At 60.0% G+C, this 24,232-nt stretch overlaps 2 protein-coding genes and 1 long non-coding RNA gene across 4 annotated transcripts; 1 reads left to right on the top strand and 2 right to left on the bottom strand.

The window, feature by feature from the left end:
• Nucleotides 1–6,093: 6,093 nt before the first annotated feature.
• On the bottom strand, nt 6,094–8,689 carry LOC110481303 (uncharacterized). Its single transcript, XR_002467238.2, has 3 exons — nt 8,631–8,689; nt 7,042–8,143; nt 6,094–6,315 (listed from the first exon to the last, which is right to left on the bottom strand). It is a non-coding gene; the product is annotated as an uncharacterized LOC110481303 (long non-coding RNA).
• Nucleotides 8,690–9,351: 662 nt separating this feature from the next.
• LHX5 (LIM homeobox 5) lies at nt 9,352–16,026 on the top strand. Of its 2 annotated transcripts, XM_077787303.1 has the most exons (6): nt 9,386–9,706; nt 11,712–11,935; nt 12,440–12,625; nt 13,107–13,384; nt 14,482–14,647; nt 15,618–16,026. In XM_077787303.1, the coding sequence occupies exons 1-6, from the start codon at nt 9,534–9,536 to the stop codon at nt 15,983–15,985; spliced, it is 1,395 nt and encodes a 464-aa protein (XP_077643429.1). In that variant the 5' UTR covers nt 9,386–9,533; the 3' UTR covers nt 15,986–16,026. The 2 variants fall into 2 exon arrangements, with proteins under 2 accessions (XP_077643430.1, XP_077643429.1); XM_077787304.1 differs by lacking the exon at nt 12,440–12,625 and having other exon boundaries at nt 9,352–9,706.
• A 3,764-nt stretch (nt 16,027–19,790) lies between these two features.
• Nucleotides 19,791–22,866, bottom strand: SDSL (serine dehydratase like). The gene is made up of 9 exons (XM_021549857.2): nt 22,849–22,866; nt 22,052–22,098; nt 21,595–21,780; nt 21,452–21,491; nt 21,224–21,363; nt 20,886–20,974; nt 20,581–20,808; nt 20,377–20,501; nt 19,791–20,288 (listed from the first exon to the last, which is right to left on the bottom strand). The coding sequence occupies exons 3-9, from the start codon at nt 21,760–21,762 to the stop codon at nt 20,095–20,097; spliced, it is 984 nt and encodes a 327-aa protein (XP_021405532.2). The 5' UTR covers nt 21,763–21,780; nt 22,052–22,098; nt 22,849–22,866; the 3' UTR covers nt 19,791–20,094.
• Between the last annotated feature and the right edge of the window lie 1,366 nt (nt 22,867–24,232).

Raw genomic sequence — 24,232 nt, 5'->3', positions numbered from 1 at the left:
CTGCCTGCCTGCCCACAAGTTGTGGGGCAGGATGCAAAAAAATCACCCCCAGCTCACACTCCGGGGGAGGTCAGGCTCCAGGCTCGCCGGGGTCCCTTCTGGCCCTAAAATCTATGAATCTATTGATGCTCTGAGGCTTAAAAAGCAGCAGCTGCTCCTACGCAGCACCTAGTTCTCAGAAGCGTTTGGAATAATGGATCCATATTGTGCCAATGCATACTAATGTTAATATACATTTGCAGCACACAATGTGATGGCTTTGGAGACACCCAGGTGTCAGATGGAATCAGTGTCACTGACACACCGTACCAGGACTCTGCTGCAGGTCCCTGTTGGCTTCTCCAAAGGGAAGCTTTGGCTTCTTGGAAATTATTGTGTTTGTCCCTTGTGTTTCTGTAGGGGGAAAAAAAAAAATTTAAAAAAAAGAGAATTATAAAGGAATTGTAGCAGGCCCACTGCAGGATTGGTGCCTGAGGTTTGCAGGCAGCCAAAGGCTTGCACAGGGTTTGGGATGGGGATGTGAGGGAAAACAAAGAGAGGAGATGTACGAGGTGTGCCCAAGGAGGTCAGAGGTGCAGCCTTCTGCTCTCCCTGGTAACCTCCCCTCGTGCACCAACAGGAAGAAATTCGGAGCCAGGGCTGGGGCTGCTCCCAGCTCTGTGCCTGCTGAAGTCTGGAGAAGCTGTACAAAGAATTTGTGAGCCAAAGACCTGAGCCTGCCTCTGCCAGGTTTAACCCCCCCAGCTTTCAAGTGCAAAGGGAATTTGGCCTCTCTGGGTGCTGCTCTGGGGCTGTGGGGGCACAGGAGGAGCAGGGTCCCCCCTCCAGCCCCACAAACCGTGAGTGTGGGGTGTCAGGGAAGGTTTGGGTGCTTTGTGAGGGTTTAGAGCATGTTGGAACCCCTTCACATTCACATATATACACACAGACACCTCATCTTCTCTCAATTAGCACCAGCCTGGCCTAAAATCCCTGCCCAAATCCCCTGTCCTGCTGATATGAGCCCTCATGGGAAGCTGCCCGGTTCTTTTTGGGAATTCAGGACAGCAGCACAGCACCCAGCAAGTCCTCAACTGTTTGGATGCTCATTATTCCAATTGTCCAATCCGTCCCAACGCTTGGGAAAAGGGGATTTTGTCATCACCCAGGCGCTGCAAGGGTTAAGGCTGACCCTGCCCTGGGACTCAGCCAGGCTGGACTGATCCTTGGCTATCCCCATCTCCCTTTGTGAGGAGTTACTTCCAATGGAAAAGACAAACCTGTGTTCTTCTCCTGCTGTTTGTTTGTTTTGTTGTTTTTTTTTATCTTTGCTATTAGAAAAAAAAAATAAAACTATCAGAAATATTAAAAGAAAAAAAAAAAAAAAAAAAAGGAAGAAACCAACAGCTTCTCAAGTCCCAGGGACTCTGATCCCCTTTAAAGCCTGCACAGCCCCACAGAGCACCCTGCTTCTGGATCCTCTGTCTTCCAGACACCCTGGGAAGCCCAAAATACTCAGATATCCTTGGGATAACCCCTCAACCAGAGCAAGTGGAGCTGTTCTCGTGGTCCCGATTGCGATTAAGGGAGACAGGTGTGCATTTCCAGCGAGGAAGCAGGGATGGAGGAGAGGGGAATGCAGGGGCGAGAAAGCAGCGTGGCCCCGTGCCCGGGTGGCAGTGACAGTCGAGCACAGCCAGCACAAGTGCACATGAGGCAGCCGATGAGGTTAGAGAGGTCCCGAGCAGCCTTCCCGTTCCCCGAGGCCGGGGGGAATTATCCCATCCCTGCCCAGCTTCTGCCCCGGCTCCTCTCCCGCGCTGGGAAAGCGCTGCTGGAGCCACCCAGGCCCAGCTCTCAGCCCCATTCCCCTCCCAGGACACCCCCAAAAAGGGCTCTGTGCTCCGAGCTGCACGGAGAGAGAAAAACCCCATGCCCTGCTGTAAAAAGATGGGGCTGAGGGATGGCTCCGCTCCCCCGGAGCCTGGGTACGTCAGAGAAGGCAGGGCCACGGCGATGGGTGTTGCGGGGGGAACGTGCGTGTGCAAGGCTTGGGTTTGTGTGCAGCGTGGCACGGGGATGCGATTCCGAGCCGCGGACCCGTGGCGAGAGAGGATTTGGGGCCCGTGGGTGTGACTGAGCAGGGGCCGAGCACACGCCTGGAGGAATGCGGGGATGTGCGGGGTGAAGGGAGGGGAGATGCGGGAGGGGATGAGGCAGACAAAGAGCACTGGGGCGGGCAGGGGGACACCCCCGGCCCTTCCCGGGGGGGTCCCGGCCAGCTCTGGTGGGGACACCCCGCAGGCAGCCTCTGCTCGCTGTGCTTTGATGTGTGAGCGTGCAAAGGCAGGAGCGTTAGCACGAACGCCCGAGCGTCGCCTCTCTGTGACACTCGGGGCTCGCCGCTTCGTTTTCACCGTGGAGTTCCCCCCCTGCGCTGGCACCGGCTTTTTGGGGGGTCGTTTTTAATCGCAGCCGCTGTAAAGTGAAAAAAAGAAACAACCAAAAAAAGCCGCGCTGAGATCCCGCCTGTCCCAACAGATTTTGGGGTTTGCAGTCAACGGGGTCCTGGCAGCGCAGCCCCCTCCCCTCGGGATGAAGGACTGGGGGGCATTGCGGGGGGCCGGTGGGTGTCTGATAATTCTATGGCGGTGTTGGCAAAATTTCCAGTCTCTCTGGCCGAGGAGGTTTTCTGTGGGAGAAGGGAAACGGGAAGTGAGAGAAAAACAGAGAGGGGCAGAGAGATCGGAAGGGAATGTGTGTGAAATGAGAGGGGGAAACGAAAAATAGAGAAGCATAGGGTGTGGAGAGAGAGAAAGGAGGAGGGAGAAAGGGAGGAAGAACCGAGAGAGGAAAGAGAAAGAATTGAGGGAGGAAAAAGGAAAGGAGACAAATAAAAAAATAAAATGAGGGAAAACGGGGGGGAAACAAAAGAAGAGAAACAGAAAAAAAATAAAATGAGAAAAGCAGAGGAAAAAATGTGAGAGAAATAGGTGGAAAAAGAAAAATAACAACAAATTTAAAAGAAATAAAAGAGAAAAACACGGCAAAACACAGACAGAGAAATACAGAAAACCGGGGAGGAAATTAAAATAGGAGAAAACAAAAAGGAAAAAATAAAAACCAACCAAGAAAAATAAATAAAAGCAAAGACGGGCAGATCGAGGTGGAGAGGACGAAGGCGGTGGAGAATAGGGCAGGGCGGCGGGGCAGCCTCGCCCGGTGCCCGCAGGAGGGGCCGGGCCCGGCGGGGCCGCGCGGTTCAGCACCCTGGAGAGCTCCGCGGCCCCGCCGGGCCCGGCGGCACCGGGGCCGGGAGGGGCTCGGCGGGACCCGGCGCTGCTCGGGGCCGCGGTCCCAGCGGGGCGCTCCGTGCCGGGGCTCAGCCCTGCCGAAGGCACCGCTGTCACATCCGTGCTGGCGCCGCACTCCTCTGCCACGCGGGACGTGGAAGGCGAGGAGCGGCGGTCCTGCTCCACTTTCCCCCTGAAAACCGCCCCTCGCCTCTCCCGTGGAGCTGCCCCCACTCCCTTGCCGGAGCACTTGGTTCTGCGTGGCTGCGGGGCGCGCTCAGCCCCCCGTGTGTCCCCCCGTGTGTCCCCCTGTATGTTCCCTCGTGTGTCCCCGTGTGTCCCCCCGTATGTTCCCCTATGTCCCCCCGCGTGTCCCCCTGTATGTTCCCCCGTGTGTTCCCATATGTCCCCCCGCGTGTCCCCCGTGTCGCCCGCGGTGCCCGTGAGCAGCGCGGTGGGAGCGCTGCTCTCCCCTCATCCCATCCCGCAGGTGCGGCCCGAGCGCTGCCCCCTCCCATTGCCCAAACAATCCCAAGGGAGGGAGCAGGATCCAGAGGGGCGCAGCCTCAGGGGGTCACCGCACGCCCCGGCAGCTTTGGGGGTCCCGTGTGCGGGGGGTACCCTGCTCAGCCACGACCCCCGACGGGAGCTCCGTGGCGAGCTCCCTTCCCCTCCCTGCCTCGCCAACAGCTCCACAGCCCCAGCTCCAGCGCTGCCCCCCGTGTTCCCCCCGAACCCCCCCGCTCCGGGGGCTTCTGCCCCGCCGGGCGGGCTCCCCACGCACCGGCTCGCTCCGTCCCGCCGCTGCTGCGCGGAGCTCCGCAGTTGCCGCCGGCTTTTCTCATGCAGATTCCCTCTTTCACACCTCCCAAACAAAAGCAAACGGGGGCATCGCCTCGCCGTGTCAACACACACGCTCATTAGCGGGGAGGCGGCGGGGGGAGCGGGTGGGAACGGCTCGAGCAGCCCCTCCGGGGGGGCGGTCGCATCGACGGGAGCTCCTAGCGGGCCGGGGATCAGCCGAGGAAATTTGGAGCGAGTTCTTTGCCGCGTCCCCCTCAAGTCACTAAGTTTCCGAAGGTGCGGGTGTGCCCGTCTCCGGCTCGTTTCTATCAGCACGGGCTGCTCCCGGCCGGGCTCTGCCCACCCGCGGGAGCGGCAGCCACGGGCGCAGAGCGCACCCCGAGCCAGGGCCGGCTGAGCCCCGGGGAGCCGTCGGGGCGGTGGGAATGGGGGTCCCGGGATCGTGCTGGAGCCAGGAAGGGCAGGGGGTGCAATTAAAGCTTCGCCAATTACCGCAACCCGCAGGATAAAAAAAAAAAAGGACTGGTTAAAATGGCTGTGGAGTGGCTGCGGGAAGGTCGAGGCGAGCAGGGAAAGCGGCGCCTCGCTCGGCGCTGGCTGCCCCCAGACCCGGCAGCGCTGCCCCGGCCGGGGTCCCGCGGGTCTCGGGGCGCTCCGCCGGCTCTCCGAGCTCCGCGGCAGCCGGTGGCACCCGCTTCTCTGCCCCGCTCGAGATTTTTGTGTCTTCACTTTGGTTTGCAATTTATTTTCCTTTTTTTTGTTGTTGTTTTGTTTTCTTTTTCGGTTTTTGTTTGTTTGTTTGTTTGTTTGGGATTTTTGTGTGGTTTTATTTCGCTTTTTTCTCGTTAAACAGCCTCGGTCCCGCGGCCGCTCCGCCTCTCCCGGGGCTTCTCCCTGCCGCCGGCACCGCCGCTCGTTTTGTGCCTTTTCTTCCACCGAAACCCCGTGCCGGAGCTCGGAGGGAAGGAAAGAAAAATTCGTTAAAATGAAGTGAAAAGGGTAAAAACCCGAATAAAAAAACCCCCGGTTGTTGGTTTATATTTGGGCTGCGCTGCGGCCGGAGGGCTTGGTTTGTTTGTTTTCTTTTTCACACCCCCCGGCGGTTCCAGCAGCACCCGTGGGGAGCGAAGAGCTGGGGCATCCGCTGTCCCCGGCACCTTCCCCGGGCCCCTTTCGCGGGTGGGGAGGAGGGGAAGGAGCCGCGGGTGGGGGCCGGGCTGGCGGCGTGGGGGCTGCGTGGGGCTTTGTGCGGGCCGGGGGGGCCGCATTGTCCGCCCGCGCTCTGCACGCTCGCACTCACACTCACACTCACCTCGTGTCCCCCCCCGCCCCAAAAATACGGAAATTTCCATGTCCCAGCTGCCTTCCCCTTTTAACCTTGGTATTAATTTAGGACGGATCTTTTTAAACAGCCCTATAATGCATTCAGACGCTGCTGGAGGTTTATCTTTTTTTTTTCCCCTTTTTTTTTTTTTTTTTTTTTTGTACCGTGGGTTATATTTACACCCAAAACAAAATAATTACACTTTTGTTGGCGAGAGAAAGCTGGTGATTAGACTGTGGCTCTTTGCAGCAAACCCTTTCTCAGTGGTACACCAGGACAATTTTTCACGGCTGGGTGAAATCAGACGCGGGAGGTAATGAATCCTGTGAGCTATTTAAATTTACAATTTGTAACGCAGTCACTCAGAAACGCCTATGGCCCGGCGAGGAGATGCTTGCTGGGTTTGTTTAATGTTAAAACCTGCCCCGTCCCCCCTCTTACCAGGGGAAAGGAGGGGAGCGCGGGGGGAGCAGCCTCGCCCGCCCGGAGGAGCGCGGAGCGCCGCGGAGCCGCCGCCTCCCACCGCGCCCGGCTCGGCATCCTCGGGCCGGCCGGAGCCGCGGAGCCCGGCCCCGCTCCGCGCTCCTTCCCCGGCGCGATCACCGCCTACAACCCCAAAAATAGTTGGTAATATCTACAGAGTCGGCGGCGGAGCATCCGAACAGATAGATAATTAATTACAAAACGCAGGGGGAATATGCAAACCGCGTATTACAAATTCTACAGGGCTTAACTGATTGGAAACAGATTATTATCTTGTTTGTCTTTTGTCTGTTTCACTTATCCCTCTGCCGTCTGTTGTGTTGTAAGTTGATACACTTTATTCTTGAAAGGGGATTTTTTTTTTTTCCTTTAATAATATAGTAAATTCCATCAACATCTTGTATAAGCGACGCTGCTTCTCCACGCATTACCCTGTTAAAACACAAAAGGTTTATTAGTTACATACAGGCGGTCTTGTGGGCCCTGAATTACCATCTGTTACCGTGGGGGAATGTGGCTGGGGGGAGTTTCTTAGGGCTCGGGGTGGTTTTTTTCCCCTCCTCCCTTTCCCCTTGGATTTATTTATTCAAACGAAAAAGGGAACGGAGGGCGGCCGCGGGGAGCAGGGGACGGGCTGGGGGTCCCCGGATGGGGGTCGCGGCTCGGTGGAGGGGAGCAGAGGGTGGCGGGGAGGGGACCCACGGGGGTGTGCGGGGCCGCGGGAGAGCGGCGCGGGTGCCGCTCCCGCAGCCAGCACGGGCGGTGCCTATAGCCCGGGTTATCCATAGGTTTATCCATAGGGCGCGGGCCCGCGGTGCCTCAGCCGGTGCCGTGCGAGCTCAGCCCTGCCCGGGCACACGCGTGTGTGTGCCCGCGGCCCCGCAGCCCCTCGGCATCCCGGCTTTTCTCCGCCGTGCCCGACGCTCCCGGTGCTCTGACCCCGCTCCCGTGCTGGATCCTGCCCCGAAATCCCCGGAGGCTGCGCTGGGAGCGGGCCCCGCACATCCCCGCACATCCCCGCACATCCCCGCACATCCCCGCACACCCCGCACATCCCCGCACCGCTCCGCGCCTCCCAAATTCCTCAGGAGCGCCCAGGGAATCCCGCAAACTTGGGCAGAGCCCGCTCGGCCGCGGGTCCGGTCCCTCCTCCTTCACCTTCCCGTGCCTTCGCCTCTCTTGCCCGTTTCTCCCCTTTTTAACGCGCTGCAGTTTTCATTTCCTTTCTTCTCTCTTCCCTGGCCTTTTTTCCTTCTGTCTTTGTTTTCTTTTCTTCCTCCTCCTCTTCCTTGTTCCCTCGCTCTGGAGCTTTTCCTTCGCCCTTCCCTTTTGGTTTCCATTCTTTTCTATTCTAGCCGTTCTTTCTGTCTTTTTATTTCTTTCCTCCGTTTATTTTTCCTTTCCCCTTCTTTTTCCTTCATTTTTTTTCCCATCTTCTTCCTTGCCTTCATTATTTCTGTGTATTTTTTTTCTTTCGTTCCTTTATTCCTTCTTTATTTGCTTCTTTGCCTTTCTCCTTTTTTGTCCCTTCATTTTTCTGTGGTTTTCCTCTGTCTCTTCTTAGTTCCTTCCTTTTTCGTTTTCATTAATTTATTTTTCCTCATTCTCTCTCTCTCTTCCTTTCCCTTTCTCTCTCTTTTTTTTTTTTCCTGTATACATTTTCTCCTTTTCCTCATGTGCTTTTTCTTTTATTTCCCTTTTCCTTCTGCTTTATTTTTCCTCCCCGAATCTCTTCTCTCTGTGTATTTTCTTATTTCGATTCTCCCTCTCTCCGCACACATCCCTACACACAAAACCTGCTCCACATCCCGCCGATGCCCTCGTGCCGTGAAGGATTTGTTGGAATTTTGATGTGGGGCTTTTCTGGGTTTTTTTGTTGTTGTCGCTTGGGGGTTTTGGGGGTTTTTTTTGCCACTACCAGGAGCATTTCCCAGCACCAGGAGGCTCCACAACCACGGGTAATTTCGGGCCGGAGCTAGGGAAAATAATTTTTTTTTTAAAGTATAATTTTTAATATAAAAATACAAGGATTTTGGCTAGAGGAAACGGCGGGGAATGTGAAGAAAGGTTCGGCCTTCACCTGCCCCGCCGCCTTCCTCCTCCTCCGCGCTCGGCCGGACCCCAGGGCTGCCTTGTCCCCTCCCGAAACCCCCGGGGAACGGAGGCAGCCCTGCCGGCCCCAGGCTGGATCTTCCTCCCCAAACCCCCGACCCCAGCCCGGAGCCGGGGTCCCTCCCGCGGGGTCTCAGCTCCGCCGCACCTGGAATTAAAGAGAAATCTCAGTGTGGGAAGGGGGGAGCGGCCGCCGCCCCCCGGGACCCCCGGCCCCGCTCCCCGGCGGGGAAGGGCCGAGGGGGCGGCGGGCCCGGGGGACAAAGCCCGGGTGTTCGGGGGGGCCGCATACCTCCGGGGGAACTTTTCATCCCGCTCCGCTGCGGGAAGGAGCCCCCGGCCTCCTCCCCATCCCCACCAACCCCTCCCCCCTCCCAAATAAATCCCCCCCTCTTCTTTTTCCCACTTGTTGCTCTTGCGGACAAAAGCCTCTCTTCTCCTTGCCCAAAACAAACGTAAACCGCCCGAAACCAGGTGAGGCTCTCGCCTTGAGCAACTCGGGACCCCCCAACTCCTCCCCGAGCATCCCTTGAAAAGAAACGAATGCAAATTAAAATGAAAACGAAAAGAAAAACCGGCGGGCCAGCGCTTTTTCGGCCTCGCCCCCCCGGCCCCCCAGCCAGGTGCGTACTCACTTCGCGGCCCAGGTACAAGGCACCCTCAACAATAGAGGCGCGTTGTTTTTTTCCCTCTGTGCCAAGCACAAGGCTGGAGCCAATTTAGATATGCTATAAATTAAGAGGTTGCCACGGTGACCGCCCTGCCATTGGCCGCGGCGCGGCTGACGCGGCGCCCGGCGTCACCAAATCTGAATAAGGATGCGCGAATTACTAAGGCGGGGGACAAAGCTGGCGATGGGGACAGCATGAGAGTGGCGGCGCGGCGGCGGCGGAGCACAGCGAGGCACCGGGGCCGCCGGCTGCAGGGGGGGGTTCATGCACCCCTCCCGCCGCGCCCGCTGCCGCAGAGCCCGCCAGCAGCGCGGCCGCCGCTCCGCCGGCTCCCGGGCCGCTCCGCCAGCACCGGAGAGCCAGCCGGGGGGGTGTTTAGTATTATTGTGGTTATTATTTCTCGGGGGTGGTTTGGATTATTCTTGGGGGGGGCATCGTTTTTTCCCTGCCGTCGTCGAGGCTCCGGAGAGAAGAGGGGGAAGAACTTGACAGCCGCCCCGCTGCCGTGTCCTGAATTTTTTGTTATTCCTTCTTCTGTATTTTGTTAATTTTTAGTTGATTTCGTTCGATTTTGTTTTCTTTCGGGGGTTTTATTTTTATTTTATTTTTTATTCCCATTTATTTTGTTCCCTTTTAATTTATTGGATTTATTTTCATTTAATTTCATTTGATTTTTATTTTTTCCTGCCTTTTTTTTTTCCTATTGTATTTTATTTTTGCATTATTTCCCCCTGCTTTTTGTTTGTTTGTTTGTTTGGGGTTTTTTTTTTTGTTTGGTTTTTGGTTTCTTTCCTATTTTTGCCGCCGCCGTGTGCCGGCGCGGGGCTGGCTTCTCCGTTTGAGCGTCTCCATCCCCCGGCGGAGGTTATGATGGTGCATTGTGCGGGCTGCGAGAGGCCGATTTTGGACCGGTTCCTACTGAACGTCTTGGACAGGGCATGGCACATCAAATGCGTCCAGTGCTGCGAGTGCAAGTGCAACCTGACCGAGAAATGCTTCTCCAGGGAAGGGAAACTCTACTGCAAAAATGACTTTTTCAGGTGAGTCCTCACTCCCACCTCAACGGGGAGCGGAAGGTGCGGAGCTCCTCAGCACTCCCCTGCCTCCCTGGGGTGTCCCCGGGGTTTTGGGGAGCTCAGGGGGGTCCCCTCCGGTCTCTCCCGCCCCTGCCCCGCGGCTCCGTCGGGAGCAGCCCCCGGCCCGGGGAAGCCCCGAGGGGACGCGGCGGGGTGGGCGGTGGGGGCGGCGAGGCTGTGCCCCATGTCCCCATGTCCCCATGTCCCCATCATCTATCTCCCCATGTCCCCATCTCCCCATGTCCCCATCTCCCCATGTCCCCATCATCTCCCTATGTCCCTATGTCCCCATGTCCCCATGTCCCCGTCTCCCCATCTCCCCATCTCCCCATGTCCTCATCTCCCCATCTCCCCATCTCTCCATGTCCCCACGTCCCCACGTCCCCATGTCCCCACGTCCCCATGTCCCCATGTCCCCATCTCCCCATCTCCCCATCTCCCCATCTCCCCATGTCCCCATGTCCCCATCTCCCCATGTCCCCATCTCCCCATCTCCCCATCTCCCCATGTCCCCATGTCCCCACGTCCCCACGTCCCCACGTCCCCACGTCCCCATCTCCCCATGTCCCCATGTCCCCACATCCCCCCAGCCCCGGGCCGCTGCCCCCGCCCGCCCGGTCGTGCCAGGCCTCGGTGGCACCGGGGCAGCCGCGGTGTGCCCGCCCGGCCCGGCCTGGCTCCCCGCGCTCCCCTCCGCCACCGCAGGCCCCGGTGGGGACCGTGCCCAAACCCGCCCCCCGGGGACCCCGCACCTTAAACGCCCCTAATGACCGCGATAAGGTGCGGGAGGAAATGAGGGGCGGCGTGGCCCAGGGGGCCGTGACTTATGGCTCCTAATGCCCGCACTCCATCAACGTCACGGCCGGCAGCGACACGGGCACGAGTGGTGCCGCGGCCCGAGGGGAAAATGGGGGGACCCTGCGTGGGCGCCCCCCGGGGACCTCGGGGACAGCCCCTGCTCCCTGTTTTGCGGGCAGATTTTTTGTTTCTGTGGGGGTTTTTTTGTTTGTTTGGGGGGTTAGTTTTATTTTTTGCTCGTTTAGTTGTTTTTTTTTTTCTTGTGTAATTTTCTTTTTTGTTTGTTCGGTTGGTTGGGGGGGCTTTGTTGGAATTTTTTTGTTGTTGTTTTATTTTGCTATGGGTTTTATGTTTTGTTCCTGTTGTTGCTTTTTTTTTTTTTTTTTTTTTTTTTTTGTGGGCATTTGGGGGTTGTTTTGTGGCAGGGTTTGGTTGTTGGTTTTGTCCCTTTTTTTTCTTTCCCTTCCCTTGGGAGATGGTTCCCAGCCAATTCATATCCACTGAAAAAAATTTTTTTTAATCTCCTGGGGAACAAAAACCCCCAAAACACACCTAAACCTCCACTCTGGGAAAGAAGAGAGATTTACTAAGCACTCTTCCCGACCTGAAAAAATTCCTCGGGAGAGCGGGACGGGCTGGGGACCGGATGCGGGGCTTGGGACTACGGGACGCTTTGGGGAGCGCAGCTCCCGCCCGTTGTTCCGATCCCCGCACCCGCCGCTCCTTTTTTCCGTCTCTGGCCGCGATCAGCCCCGTTTTCCCCACGGGATTTTCAGGCCGGAGCCCCGCGTTCCCCTCCCGGGAGGCACCGGCTGAAACGAAATCCTGCCCCGCGGAGCGCGGAGGGGACCCCCGGCCGCTCTCCCCTCCCGCGCGTCCCTTCTGGAGCCAAATCCGGGCGAGGATTCTCGTGCGTGTCCCCCGCGGGTGGGGACACCCCAAACTCGCGCTGTGCCCGCAGCCCAGCGCCAGGGCTGCGCGGGGATGAAGGGATGAAGGCTCTCCTCATCCTCGCCCCAAAGGTGCGGTTCGCCTGCTCCCCCAATCTTCCATCGGGACGGGCTGGAGGACCAGGTGGGGTTGGAGGAGCGGGGTCGGGAGCAGCGCACACCCAGCCCCGCCGCAGCCCGTCTCTGCCCTCTCCAGCTCTTGCTTCTCTCCCCCTTCCCAGGAGGTTTGGTACCAAATGCGCCGGCTGCTCCCAAGGGATCTCTCCCAGCGACCTCGTCCGGAAAGCCCGGAATAAAGTCTTTCACCTGAACTGTTTCACCTGCATGGTCTGCAACAAGCAGCTGTCCACGGGCGAGGAACTCTATATCATCGACGAAAACAAATTTGTTTGCAAAGAGGATTATTTGAACTCTCCCAGTTTGAAGGAAGGCAGCCTCAACTCAGGTACGAGCGGCTCAGCCCGCCCACCGCTCCGTTCCCGCCGTCGGTTCCTCCCGCCGGGCAGGAGGTGTGGATTTGTGGGGTGAGGGGCTGCACCCCGCGGCCAGCCCGAGCCCCCGGTAATCCCTGCCACCGGCACCGGCCCGAGGGGCAGCGCCGAGAGCGCCGGCACAAGCCCCGAGCCGCCGGTACCTGCCGGCGGAGGCAGCTCCGGCCGGGCAGGAGGTTTGGATCTGTGGGGTGAGGGGCTGCACCCCGCAGCCGGTTGATCCGCCGGGGGAGGGAGTGATGTGGGGTGAAAGGCTTGGAACCGGGTGGCAGCCTCCGTGACACCCCCACGTGGGACGCGGACACGCGTGGGATGAGCTCCCCGCTCCAGCCTCGGCTCCCGCGGGTCGGGGGGAGCCCCCATCCGCCCAGGGAGCCCCTCACTCCCCAGAGCCCCCCCTGCGAGTGTGCCCGGTCCCCCCGCGCCGTGGGCCTGATCCTTCGCCTCCTTTCACCCAGAGGCAAAGCTCCCATTTGACTTCCTTGGAAGCTGTCTCTGCGTCAGGAGAGCAGGGCCAGGCCCCCTCCTGCTGTCCCAGCCATGCCGGGCGCCCCTGCTCACCCCCTTCCGTGGGCTCTCTCTCCGTCCAGCACCCGGGGCCGGATCCTGCCACGCCAGTCAGTGGGGCCGCTGCTGTGAGCGAGGCGAGTAGAGCTTGGCCTGGGGGGGTGCCGCCTGCAGGGTCCCCGGGGGGAGCACGGTGCCTGGGGGCGGGGGGTGAGCCAGGCTCCAGGCAGCGACCGGGGGGACTCCCAAAACCTCCGCAGGGAGCGGTCTGCGTTTTTCCCAGCGGCGCATCCCGCTTCCCGGCACGGGGAGGAGAGGGGGAGCGTGGGGGGCAGCGGTGGGCCCGGGGGTCACCCCCTGCCCTGCTCCCCCCGCCGGCACGACACGGTGCACAGGGCTGGAGCGGGCGGCGCCCGCCCGGAGCTCCGCGTGGTGTTGGGGGGCGATGCTTTAGGGGAACCAGGGGGGCAGAGGCCTCTGCACCCCTTGCGGCTCTCCAGCACCCGCCAGCCCCTCTCCTGGAAGGCAGGCGGGCCGGGGAGGACAGAGGAGAGGGGGGGGTCAATCTCTCCCCTAAGTCATCCACCCCCCCCTTTCCTCTCTGGGTCTCCTTTACAGTGTCCTCATGTACAGACAGGAGTTTGTCCCCGGATCTCCAGGACCCCATGCAGGACGACACCAAGGAAACGGACAACTCGACCTCCTCGGACAAGGAGACCACCAACAACGAGAACGAGGAGCAGAACTCGGGCACCAAGCGGAGGGGGCCCCGCACCACCATTAAAGCCAAGCAGCTGGAGACCCTCAAAGCTGCCTTCGCCGCCACCCCCAAACCCACTCGCCACATCCGGGAGCAGCTGGCCCAGGAGACCGGCCTCAACATGAGAGTCATCCAGGTAGGACAGCCCAGCCCACCGCGGGGGAGGACAGCGGCTCCCGCTGGGAGCCCGGACACTTCAGGGCAGTGGGAGTGGGAACGTTCAAACCCCATTTATCCCCTGCCAGCGTCACCTCAGGCCCAGCCCTGCAGCCACCCCACTCTCCCGTGGCTGAGCGGGGATGCCCCAGCCATGGGAAGGGATGAAAACCATTCCCAAAAGACGAGGTTTTGCGCGGGGCCGAGCAGGACCCCCGGCGTGCCGGGAGATGGATGCTCCAGCCTTGCGCTTGCGAGCAGCATCCATCGCGCTCCGCAGGCAGCCGGCACCTCCTCACCGCACTGCCCCGTGAAGAAAATCCCTGCGGAAATGTAGGGATTAATGGGCTTTAATAGAGGCATTAATAGGGGAGGACTCTCCGGCTTTGCCGGTAGCGGAGCTGCGATTCGCGGCTCCTGGCAGAGGGGAGCACGAGTCCCGCGGGAGAGCGCTGTGCTCGTACCCCTGAGCTGCCCCATCCCTGGGGGAGTGAGACAATCATCCAGACGCCCCACCAGGCTGCTGAGGCGTGCGGTTCGGAAGAAGCAATGCCCGTGGAGAGGCGGCCACATCCCCCCTTTTCCTTTTATTCCCATCCTCACCGCCGGCTGTTCTGAATCCTTGCCGGCTGCCGCAGGTGCTCATCCCCCTGCTCCCCGTTTTCTGCCGTGATCCAGAGTCCTATCCCCTTTTTTTCTTCCACGTTTCCTTCCTTCTTTCCCCTATTCATATTCATATCAAATCCATGTCCATATCCAAATTTCCCCCTCCTGCGTTTTCCAGCTGCAGGGACAGAGAGGCTGAGGATGTGCAGCTGGGGGAAGGAGGGACAGGGTTTTAAATAGCCTGGTTATTTGTGGGGTGCGGTGTCCCCATTTACTTTTTGAGGCAGCTGCAGCAGGAAGGGGGGGCTCGATGTTGGTAAAAAAAAAAAAAAAAAAAAAAAAACGGATATTGGAAAAGCCGTGTGTGGGTGCAAGATTTCCCCGCGCAGACTTTGGGGACGGGATGCCGCTGAGCCAGAGGGGTCCGTGCTCGCCCATCCGCGGTGGGCACTGACAGCAGCCCGGCCACAGGTGTGGTTCCAGAACCGGCGGTCGAAGGAGCGGCGGATGAAGCAGCTGAGCGCGCTGGGCGCCCGCCGGCACGCGTTCTTCCGCAGCCCGCGCAGGATGCGGCCCCTCGGCGGCCGCCTCGACGAGTCCGAGATGCTCGGCTCCACGCCCTACACGTACTACGGAGGTGAGGGACGGCCCGCGGGGTCCCTGCCCTGTCCCCACTCCTGCCCTTTGTTCCTCCCACCCCGCTCCCCGCGGGTTTCCCCTTTCCCCCGCCCGTGCGCACACGCGTGCCCGCAGCCGCGCACACGCACGGCCGGCCCCACGCACCCCCCGGCATTGCGGGGCCCCTCTCCCGCGAACAAAGCCCCAGCTGCGGGGCTTTTGTCCCCCTTTCAGGCCGCATTTGTTCCAATTACCGCCCGGGCCCGCAGCATATGGAAGGTCAGTGCGGGCCGGCCGCCCCGGCGGGACGGGATGGGCGCAGCGGGGCGGCCCCGCGCCTCCCCTCTCCCCCAGCTCCCCGCAGAGCCCCCCCAAAAGCTGCATTTTCAAAGCCTTCCATCTGACCGGGAGCTTCCCCGGCACCCCTTGTTGCCCTGCAGTTAGTTTCTAGATCACTTCCAAGCTGCTTAAACAAACATATGAATTCCACATTATATATATATTTTTAATACATTTTGTCCTATTATATATAATTTCTCCAATGTGCATATACATTTTTCCATTATATAAATTTTTCCCGTTTTATATTTATTTTTGCCCATCCTTTTTTATATCTATATTTCCCCCATTCCTTTTTTATATACGTACACATAAATATGTGCATGTTAATTTTTTCCCCCTCTATTAATTAAGCACTAAACTGAGCCCATTTCCCGGCCCCTCACCTCTCCCAGCCCGGATCCCCTGCCCTCCCTCGCTCCAGGCTGGGCAAAGAGAGGATGATGGGCAGTGCAGCTCTTAGGACGGGCTCGCTCCTCTCAGGTGGGATTTAAATCCCAGCCGTCCTTTGGGAGCTAGCAGAACGTTTTGGAGGGGACGGCACAGGGCGGATTTAGAGGGGACAACGAGGGCTTGGGGCGCAGCGGGATTTCGGGTGGTTTTTACCTCCAGGAGACCATATCCATCTTTTTTCCCCTCCCTCCCCGCAGATTACCAAGGTGACTACTACGGGCCGGGAGGCAACTATGACTTTTTCCCCCACGGGCCGCCCTCCCAAGCCCAGTCCCCGGCCGACTCCAGCTACCTTCAGAACTCAGGACCCGGCTCCACACCCCTGGGACCCTTGGAGCCCCCCCTAAGCGGACACCACTCCTCAGAAAACCAAAGGTACACGGATATGATCTCGCACCCCGACACCCCCAGCCCCGAGCCGGGGATGACGGGCTCGCTGCACCCCATCCCGGGGGAGGTGTTCAGCGGGGGGCCCAGCCCGCCCTTCTCCATGTCCAGCAATAGCGGCTACAGCGGGGCTCTGTCGCACCCCAACCCGGAGCTCAGCGAGGCGGCGGTGTGGTAGGCCCGGCCCGGGCACGCGTGTGCGTGTGCGCAGGGGGAAACCCCCCCTGGTCCCCCCAGCCCACGCGTGTCCCCCTCCTCGCCCCGCAGCAGGGGCCGGTAAAGCCCTCCCGCAGATGCCAAAACGCATCCCGGCATCCGCCCGTCCTCCCCATCCCCGCACCCCCCGGGAGCTTGGGGCCACCCCGCTACCTCCCACATCCCGGCACCGTCCCCCCGACTCTTTTGGGGGGCAAGGAAAGGTGCCCAGCCCTGCAGAGCCCGCCGGCGGCGGGACCAGCGCCTCTCGGACCAAAGCTGAACTCGCCTGGACACGGCTCCCACCGCCCCGGCGGCACCGGGGGAGGGGCTGCGGCAGGGCTCCCCTGCTAATTAGCGTCCTTTTTAATTACCCCCACCACAGGAAGGGGGGGAATGGGGAATAGCAGGAATAACCCCCCCCCCCCCCGCGGCCCCTCCCTGCCCTCATTTTTATTGTTCCCGTTTCACCCCCGAGGAGAAGGTGGGCTCGGTTTGTGGCGGTGGGGAGGAGGGGGCTGTGCGGGGCTGCCCCAGTGACTGGCTGAGGTTGGGCTCCCACGTGGTGGAACAGGCAGGAGCAGGAATAAAAAACCACAACAAAACCAACAGCAACGAAATAAAACCCCCAAACAAACAATAAACCCCAGAACTAAACCGACCCAACCACAGCCGCAGAAATTTCACCCGAGCCTCGACGCCGAGTCCCGCCCCGACGATTCCCAGAGGCTCCGCCAATTTAAGGATGTATTATAGTTTTTGCTTCTAGTTTCTTTATTTTGTATAAAGGAGAAACAAATAAAGTATGTTTTTGTGTTTACTGATTATTTATTGTACTTTAGTCATCGGAGGCTCCGAGTTTTTCTATTTTGAAGGCAGGGAGGGGATGGCACCGGGGTGGCGGGGGGGGGGGGGTGAGAGCATAGAGAGAGGGGGGGGAACAAAAGGAAGGAGAATGGAAAAGGAAAGAAAAAAGTTGTTTTCTGAAAGCGTCGTGGGTTTCCTGTCCCCGCTGCCTCTTGCGGAGGCTGTTAGTGTGAATGGCTCTTGTTGTTCAATGTGAATAAAAAACCTTTTAGTTACCTACTGTTCGGTCACCTGGTCCCTTTCATTTTATTTTATTTTAGTTTGTTTTAACACAAGCCCGTGAGAGATGCTGCCCGGGCTCTGGGGGAGCAGTGCCCCGGGTGAGCCATGGTGCACCTGGACAAGGTGATGCTGCTGCACCTCCACCCCGTACCCCAGCGCTCCCCAGTTCCCCCCAGTCCCCCCAGTTCCATTCCCAGCTCAGCCCCTTCCCCGCAGCACAATGCACAGTTTCTTTCTCCCGGGGGGCACCCAAGACCCTCCCAGAGCAGCCCAGGGGCACCTGCAGCCCTGCTGGCAGAGCAGCCTCGGGGTTCAGTTGGGGGGACACCCCAAGTGGGGGTTCAGCAGCGCCATCAGCAGCTTTTTCCCCATTTTCCCTGGGCATTCTGGCGCCAGGAAGGGGGAGGGGGGTCTCCACCCCAGCACCCCTAACCCTTCTCTCCTGCTTTCTATCCTTTGAGATATAAAAATAAAAAGTCCCAGGCAGGCTGCAGCTCTGAACTAATATTTAAAATGCAAAATCATGGCAGAGTTTTTCGCCCCCCCCTCCCCCCCCCCCAACTCTCCCCCCCCGGCTCCTTGTCTTGCAGTAAAACGATATAAACAGAATAAATTACCTTCCCTTGCTGGCTTATGAGAGTCCCTCTCTCCTGACCTGAATTTTAAGTCCTGGCTCGGTTGTAGCACGGAGCACCGATGATTTATGGAAAGCCAGCCACATCTCTGCATATTTTCTCTGTTCAGCCAAGTGGTGGAATTTATCCTTCCTTTACCATTACTGGCATTAATAGCAGGGTGGCCAAGGAGCCACGCTGAGCCCCGAGCGAGCCTCAGCCAGGAGCTGGGGCCAGCAGGGACACTGGGGTTCCCTCAACCCCAGGAAAAACACCTCCCCTTTTCCCAAATGGGGAAACTGAGGCAGGAGCACAGCTGGCTGCTCCCCTGGGCTCCAGCACTTCCAGGTTGTCGGTGTTAGCAGCTAATGGGGAATTTTCATAAGGACAGGGCGATGTGGTGGTAAATAACCCACTCACAGCATCATTTTGAGGAGTATAAAATGGTCAATCACTGGGTGAACACTGGTTGCTATTATTATTATTATTAATATCATTATTATTCATATTATTATTATTATTTCAAAATTCAAGGCACAGAGCTGAGGGTTGTTTTTAGGCTGCTGGGACTCCCCATCTGTGAGACCTGGATAGAAGAGGCTGCAGGAGGGATTGGGGATGATGCTCCAAGCTGCCACCTCCCAGGCTGGAGGCTCGCAGGAGGATGGGACTCGGCAGGAGCAGCCATCCAAGCAGGGAAGATCCCAGGGAATAATTCCCTGGCACAGAGGAGCTGTGCAGAAGCCAAACCCGGGGTCCCCATCACCTCAGAGGTCCCGGGAAGGTAGCAGCACTCAGGATTCCTGCCTGTCTCCTGCTGCCCCACAAGGGTGTCCTGTCCGCCCTGCACCTCACATCCCTGCCAGGGACATCCAAAGCCCCCAGCTGGCACCCAAAGGCCAAGTGTCCCCTCCTGAAGAGGGGAAAAGCTCCCTGCTGGGTCACCCCAACCCCACAGTCACGCCCATGCCACCACCAGCAATGACCCTTCTGTGCTGAGGAGTCCCCATCGAGAGCTCCTGACTGCCCTGACACCACCCCCGAGCAGAACCACGGGAATAAATTCCTTTTTAAAAGCTGTTGGGCAAACACCAATGCTATTCGGTTTGGTTTTTGGTTTATTTTTTTTTTCTTCTTCTTCTGACCTTCTTGCCTTTTTTTTTTTTTTTTAAGAGGGAAGGTCTGCAGAAGGTGGAAAGTAATCAGGTTTTGGACCTGGGATAAAAAATAGCTGGAGTAGGTTGGGCTGACTCCTTATAATTAATAGTGTACCTCGTAATAGGATTCTCCAGCCTTTGGTGCTCCCTGGAAACACCTTTTTACATAAGGTATTGCTCACGATGGAGTGGCAGAGTTTTGATTTATGGGGGTTTGGCCTCCACGAAGCACCTGGGAAGGTGGCCTGAGCGGTGGGAGGGCCAGGGCCACGGGGCTGGGGGCAGGGAGGGGTTTCTGGGGGGCTGCCAGGGGAGAGGCCTTTGTGGGGGGATGTGGCGAGCTGCCCCTGGGGCTGGCACCCTTCTGCTCCAAAAAGGAAGGAGGATGAGAGGGGTTTGGGGACAGCAAAAGGTTTCTCTCCCCGCTCAGCATCACAGGGCACGGGCTCAGCAGGGGAACCAGGTGGGGCTGGGGGGCACCAGCGGCAGCAAAACCCGCATCACCCGTCAGGGGAGGAAGGAGAGAGGAGAAATGTTGGGAGGACACGAAAAATACCCCAGGAGGCGCCACAGCAAAGGGCTAAAAGCAAACACAGCGCTACAGAGCGGAAATGTGGGAGAGCAGGAAAGCCTGGGGGAAAGGGAGAATGGGGAAAAAAGTGGGATGGGGGGTGAAAAAGGGACCTTAGGGGGTTTAGGATGGGGTATATCCCCTCCACAAGTTAGAGCGCCTCGGAGCCCGCAGCTGTTAAACCCGGCCGGGGATTCCCGTGGATAAATCACCGTAACAAGAGCGTTTCTCTCGTCTGGCCACAGCCAACGTGGCAGGAACGGGAGAGGATTGTAATAATTAATAATCATTACAATAATAATGCATAAAGACAGTAGCAAAGTAATTAGTCAGAGAGGGAGCGCTTGCTAATTGAGGTGGGGAGCTGCAGCCCGAGCAGCCTGGGGAGGAGCAGGGGAGGAAGGTGAGGGGGGGAGGAAGGTTGCAGAGGAGAATACCTGGCATGTCCCAGGGGAAAAGCGGGATGTGCCCCAGTCCCGCCCTCGGCACGGGCACCACCCTGCCTGCAGTGCGACCCCCGTGCCTCAGTTTCCCCATCCCTGCAAGAGGCTGCGTGAGGAGCCCGGCCCCACGTCCCCAGGCTTTATTTCGGTTCTTTGGGAAGGCAAGCAAGCGGAGCGTGCCAGGCGGGCCGTGCCACACGCCGTGCCCGGCGCGGGGGTCACGGCAGCCCCAGGCGGCTCTTCAGGGCCCGCAGCTGGGCCGTGTGGATGTTGCTGCCGCCGCACAGCACCAGCAGCACGGAGCGCAGCGGGCTCCGCAGCCGCCCCTCGCTCTGCAGCCGCCGCAGCCGCCCCGAGTAGAGCACGGCCAGGGGAGCCCCGCACGCCGGCTCCACCAGCATCCGCTCCTCATCTGCGGGGACACAGCAGGGCCACATTGGGGCAGCCACGGCGGGACAGCTCGCCCGGCCCCCAGAGTCCATCCCCATCACCCCGCTCACCCAGGAACCGCTCCACAGCCCGCACGGCCTCCGCGTCCTCCACCACCTGCGAGAGCACCGGGCACTCCCGGGCGCACTGCAGCGCCCGCGCCGCCACCGTCTTGGCTCCCAGGCAGGTGGCCACGCTGGCGAGGCCGGGACAAGGCGGTCAGGGCGGGGACACCTCGGCCAGCCCCGCCGGCTCGCCGCACGGCCGCTGCTCACCTGGTGATGTCGGGCAGGGTGACGAGCCGGCCGGCTTTGAGCGCCTCGTGGAAGCTGTGAGCTCCCAGGGTCTCGGCGGCGATGATGGGGACATCCTGCCAGCCCACCTGCTGCAGGCCGGCCACCACACCGGCCAGCAGCCCCCCGCCACCCACCGCCACCACGATGGCGTCTGGCTTGGCCTCCAGAGAGTCCTTCAGCTCCCGGACCAGGCTGGCGTGACCCTCCCTGCAGGGGTGGGGGCAGGAGGATGCAGCCCGGGGGCTCCCCACGATCCCGGGGACGGGGACCGGGGCAGCACTCACCACACCAAGGGGTGATCGAAGGGGGGGATGCTGACCCAGCCCTCTGTCTTAGCCAGCTCCTGGGCTCTGCTGTTGGCATCGTCCCACACCTGAGTGGGGCAAGGGGGCGCTCAGCAGGGCTCCACAGGGCCCTCACAACCCCGGGATGGGTCCCTTGTCCCTGCGGGGCTGGGGAACACCAGAACGAGTGAGGGATGCCGGGGTGACCCTGCTGTGATGCTGGGGTGCAGGGCACGCAGGAGGGGAACGTTTTGGGATGGGGTTTGCCAAGCACCAACGAGCAGTTGTGGTCAGGCCCAGCCCTCTCTGGACCCCCCAGACCCCACTTTTGGGGGTACCTTGCCGTAGACCTCGACTGTCGCCCCCAGTTCCTCCAGTTTGCGCACGGGGGTGGGGCCGCTGCTGCTGGGGACCACCACGGTGATGGGCAGCCCCAGCTTCCGAGCCGCGTAGGCGGCTGCCAGACCCGCGTTCCCTCCTGGGCAAACGGAGGGATCAGCCAAGGCTCCACCCCTGCACATCCCCGGGCTCCTCAGGAGCATCCCCCCAGCTCGGGATGCAGTTACCTGAGGAGCACACGAAGTGGCGGCAGCCCTTCTTGGCAGCCTGAAAGGCAGGAGAGAAAGAGGGGAGGGGACGGCTGTGTCCCCCCACGGTGCCCCCCAGGAGGGCAGGAGCAGCCCCCTGCACGCACCATGCCCACACTCACATCCTGGCACAGGTGCCCGATGCCCCGGATCTTGAAGGATCCCGAGGGCTGGACATTCTCCAGCTTCATGAAGACCTTGGTGCCCACGGCCTTGGAGAGGGACAGGCTCTCCAGGACGGGTGAAACGATGTGGAAGGGCTTCTGGCCCTCGACTGCCTGGGCTGCCATGGCCTGACAACGGATGCTCTGCCAGGGAGAGGCGCTGGAGTCACCAGCTGCTCCCCACGGGTCCCCCCCCGCAGCCCCGATGCCCACTCCGGGCTCGGTGCGGAACACCGGCAGGGACAGGGCTGTCCCCAGTGTCCCCTCCCATCTCCAGGATGCAGCAGCTCTCCCTGGAAGATCCCAGGGAGATCCCAGGCTGTGCCACCCCCTCCTCCATGCTCGTGGTCCCCAGAGCCCCGGTGTCCCCAGGTGGCCGTGCACAGCCTGTCCTGTAAGCCGGGCTGGCCATTACCTGGTGGCCCGTGGGACCTCGTGGCGTGTCCTCGGCCAGCGCCGAGCCTGCGCGACACCAAGGGAGCGGTGAAGGGAGCGGTGACGTCCGAGGGGCCGTGCCGGTGTCCCCAGGTGGCCGTGCTCAGCCGGGCAAGGGGCAGAGGTCGGACACTGGCCCGGCTCTTTGTTTGCTGTTTGTTTTCCAGGCTGCGCTGCTGCCCGGGGCGGCCGGGCACGGCCGGGCCACCCGCGGGGACAAACACGTGTGGCCCTGCCAGCCAGACCCCAGCAGCTCTCAGTGCCCGGGAGATGGCATGTGGGCTCCCAGGAGATGGGGGAAGAGGAAAGGCAGCTCACAAATTATTTTAGGGGCCCTCAAGGGTTTGCACTGGACAAAAACACGGACCAGCAGATTTTAGGATTTTGTCCCTGAACCCCTGGTGTAGCCAGGGCAGCCTGCACACCCCAAAACCCCAGCCAAGATGCCTTTCATTTCCTCCAAACAAGCCATTACACCACTCTGCTCACCCCCGTCCATGGCAGCCCTTCAATCCTCTCCAAGGTTCCCATCCCAGGGGGCTCAGCCCCTCCAGCTGGGTGAGACCCCCGGGATGAGCCCCCCGCTCCAGCTGGCCATACCAGGCACCCCACAGACAAAGATCCCTTAGAGAGGGGCTGTCCCAAGCGACCCAGCCAGAGGCTGGCCCAGACCCAAGGTCCAGCAACCCCCAGGCAAAGCAGGCAGAGCCCCCTCCCTTCCTCTGGGACCCTTCCCTGGCACCCAGCCCCGGTGACACCCCAGGGTAAAAGCCCTACCTGTGCTCTGAGGGGCTGGTTCTGCCCACAGCAGGCAGGGAGGAGGAGGAAGGTGGGATCTGGAGGAAGGGCCAGCCCTGGAACGCAGCCCCGCAGCCGCAGGAGGTTCCTCTGTTGCTCTGGCCAAGCTGAAGCAGCCTGGAAGCAGAGGGCACAAGGAGTCCCAAGGAGGGGACACTGCACTGGAACCAACACACCCCAAACGGGGTGCACTGGGAACCCCACACTGTGCCTGGTTCTGCCCCAGTGCCAGGCACACAGCAGTGAAACCAGAATATGGGATTTTGGTGCCCTGACCCAAACTGTGCTGCAAAACCCCCCAGAGCACCACTGCTGGCAGGCAGCGAGCAGGGGCAGAGCTCTGGGGCTGCCCTGCTCCTCACGGGGCTGATCTTTGGTGCCCACAAACCATCCCTGCTTCCCACAGCCTCCCTGGGCTCCCAGGAGAGCAGCAGGGCACAGCACCGCCCCTCTGCAGAGCCACGCTGCTTTGGGACACGGGGCCTGGAAAGGAGGGCAATGAGGAGGATTTCTTGGACGGGGGCATCGGGGGGGACCCAGCTCCAGTCCCTCTGGGGGCCTTTGGGGTGAACCCCCACCTCACAGTAGGCAGAGACTGCAGCCACTTCCATGAGGGTGGGACAGCAGCAGGAGCTGGAAAGGGGGGCAAAAAGCCTCCCCCAGCTCACAGGGATGAGGCTGGAGACCTCCTTGGGAGGACACCACGTTTCCTGGGGTGCTCCAGGGTCACTTTTCACCCCACCTCCCTGTGTCTCTTCTGCTGCCCTTTGGCTCCATCCCTGCCATGAGGAAGGCGTGCCAAGCTGTCACCTGGTCACTTCCCTTGGCCAGCGTCCCTGGCTGACACTGTGGCAACAGCTGGGATGGTATTTAACAACTTTTTGTTTGTTTTTCCACTTTTAAGGAAGCAAACAAAGGGAATTGAAAACACTGTGGCATTTCCAGCGTGCCCTGTTCCTCCTTGCTGCTCCCTCACCCAGTGTGGGCGATCTGTCTGGGGAAACTGAGGCACAGGGAGCCCAAAACCAGCCCCTCCTTCCACAGCAGCCCACACACCGTGGGGACATGAGGGGACACAGGCTCTGCCATCCCAAACACCTGCCATCTGTCCCAGCACAGTGGGGTATGGCACCCCAGCTTCCCCAGGGCACCCATCAGTTTTTGGGGTGCCAGCACCCCAACTGCCCAGAAACGCTCCCTCCCAGCCCCCCGTGGCCCCCAGAGGCCCCCAGCCCCGGTGGGAACCTGATGCCTTCAAAGCGCTGCCGAGGCACAGCTCATTAATCCCCCGGTAATGACCTCGTTATTCCTAACGAGCCAGAGGGATCAAGGGAGCTGCCTAAGAGGATTTTGCACCGCGGGT

This window comes from Lonchura striata, chromosome 18 (assembly GCF_046129695.1).
Source record: "Lonchura striata isolate bLonStr1 chromosome 18, bLonStr1.mat, whole genome shotgun sequence".
Lineage (NCBI taxonomy): Eukaryota > Metazoa > Chordata > Aves > Passeriformes > Estrildidae > Lonchura > Lonchura striata.
The sequence above is the reverse complement of the archived record's forward strand: the minus strand, read 5'-3'. Positions and strand labels throughout refer to the sequence as shown.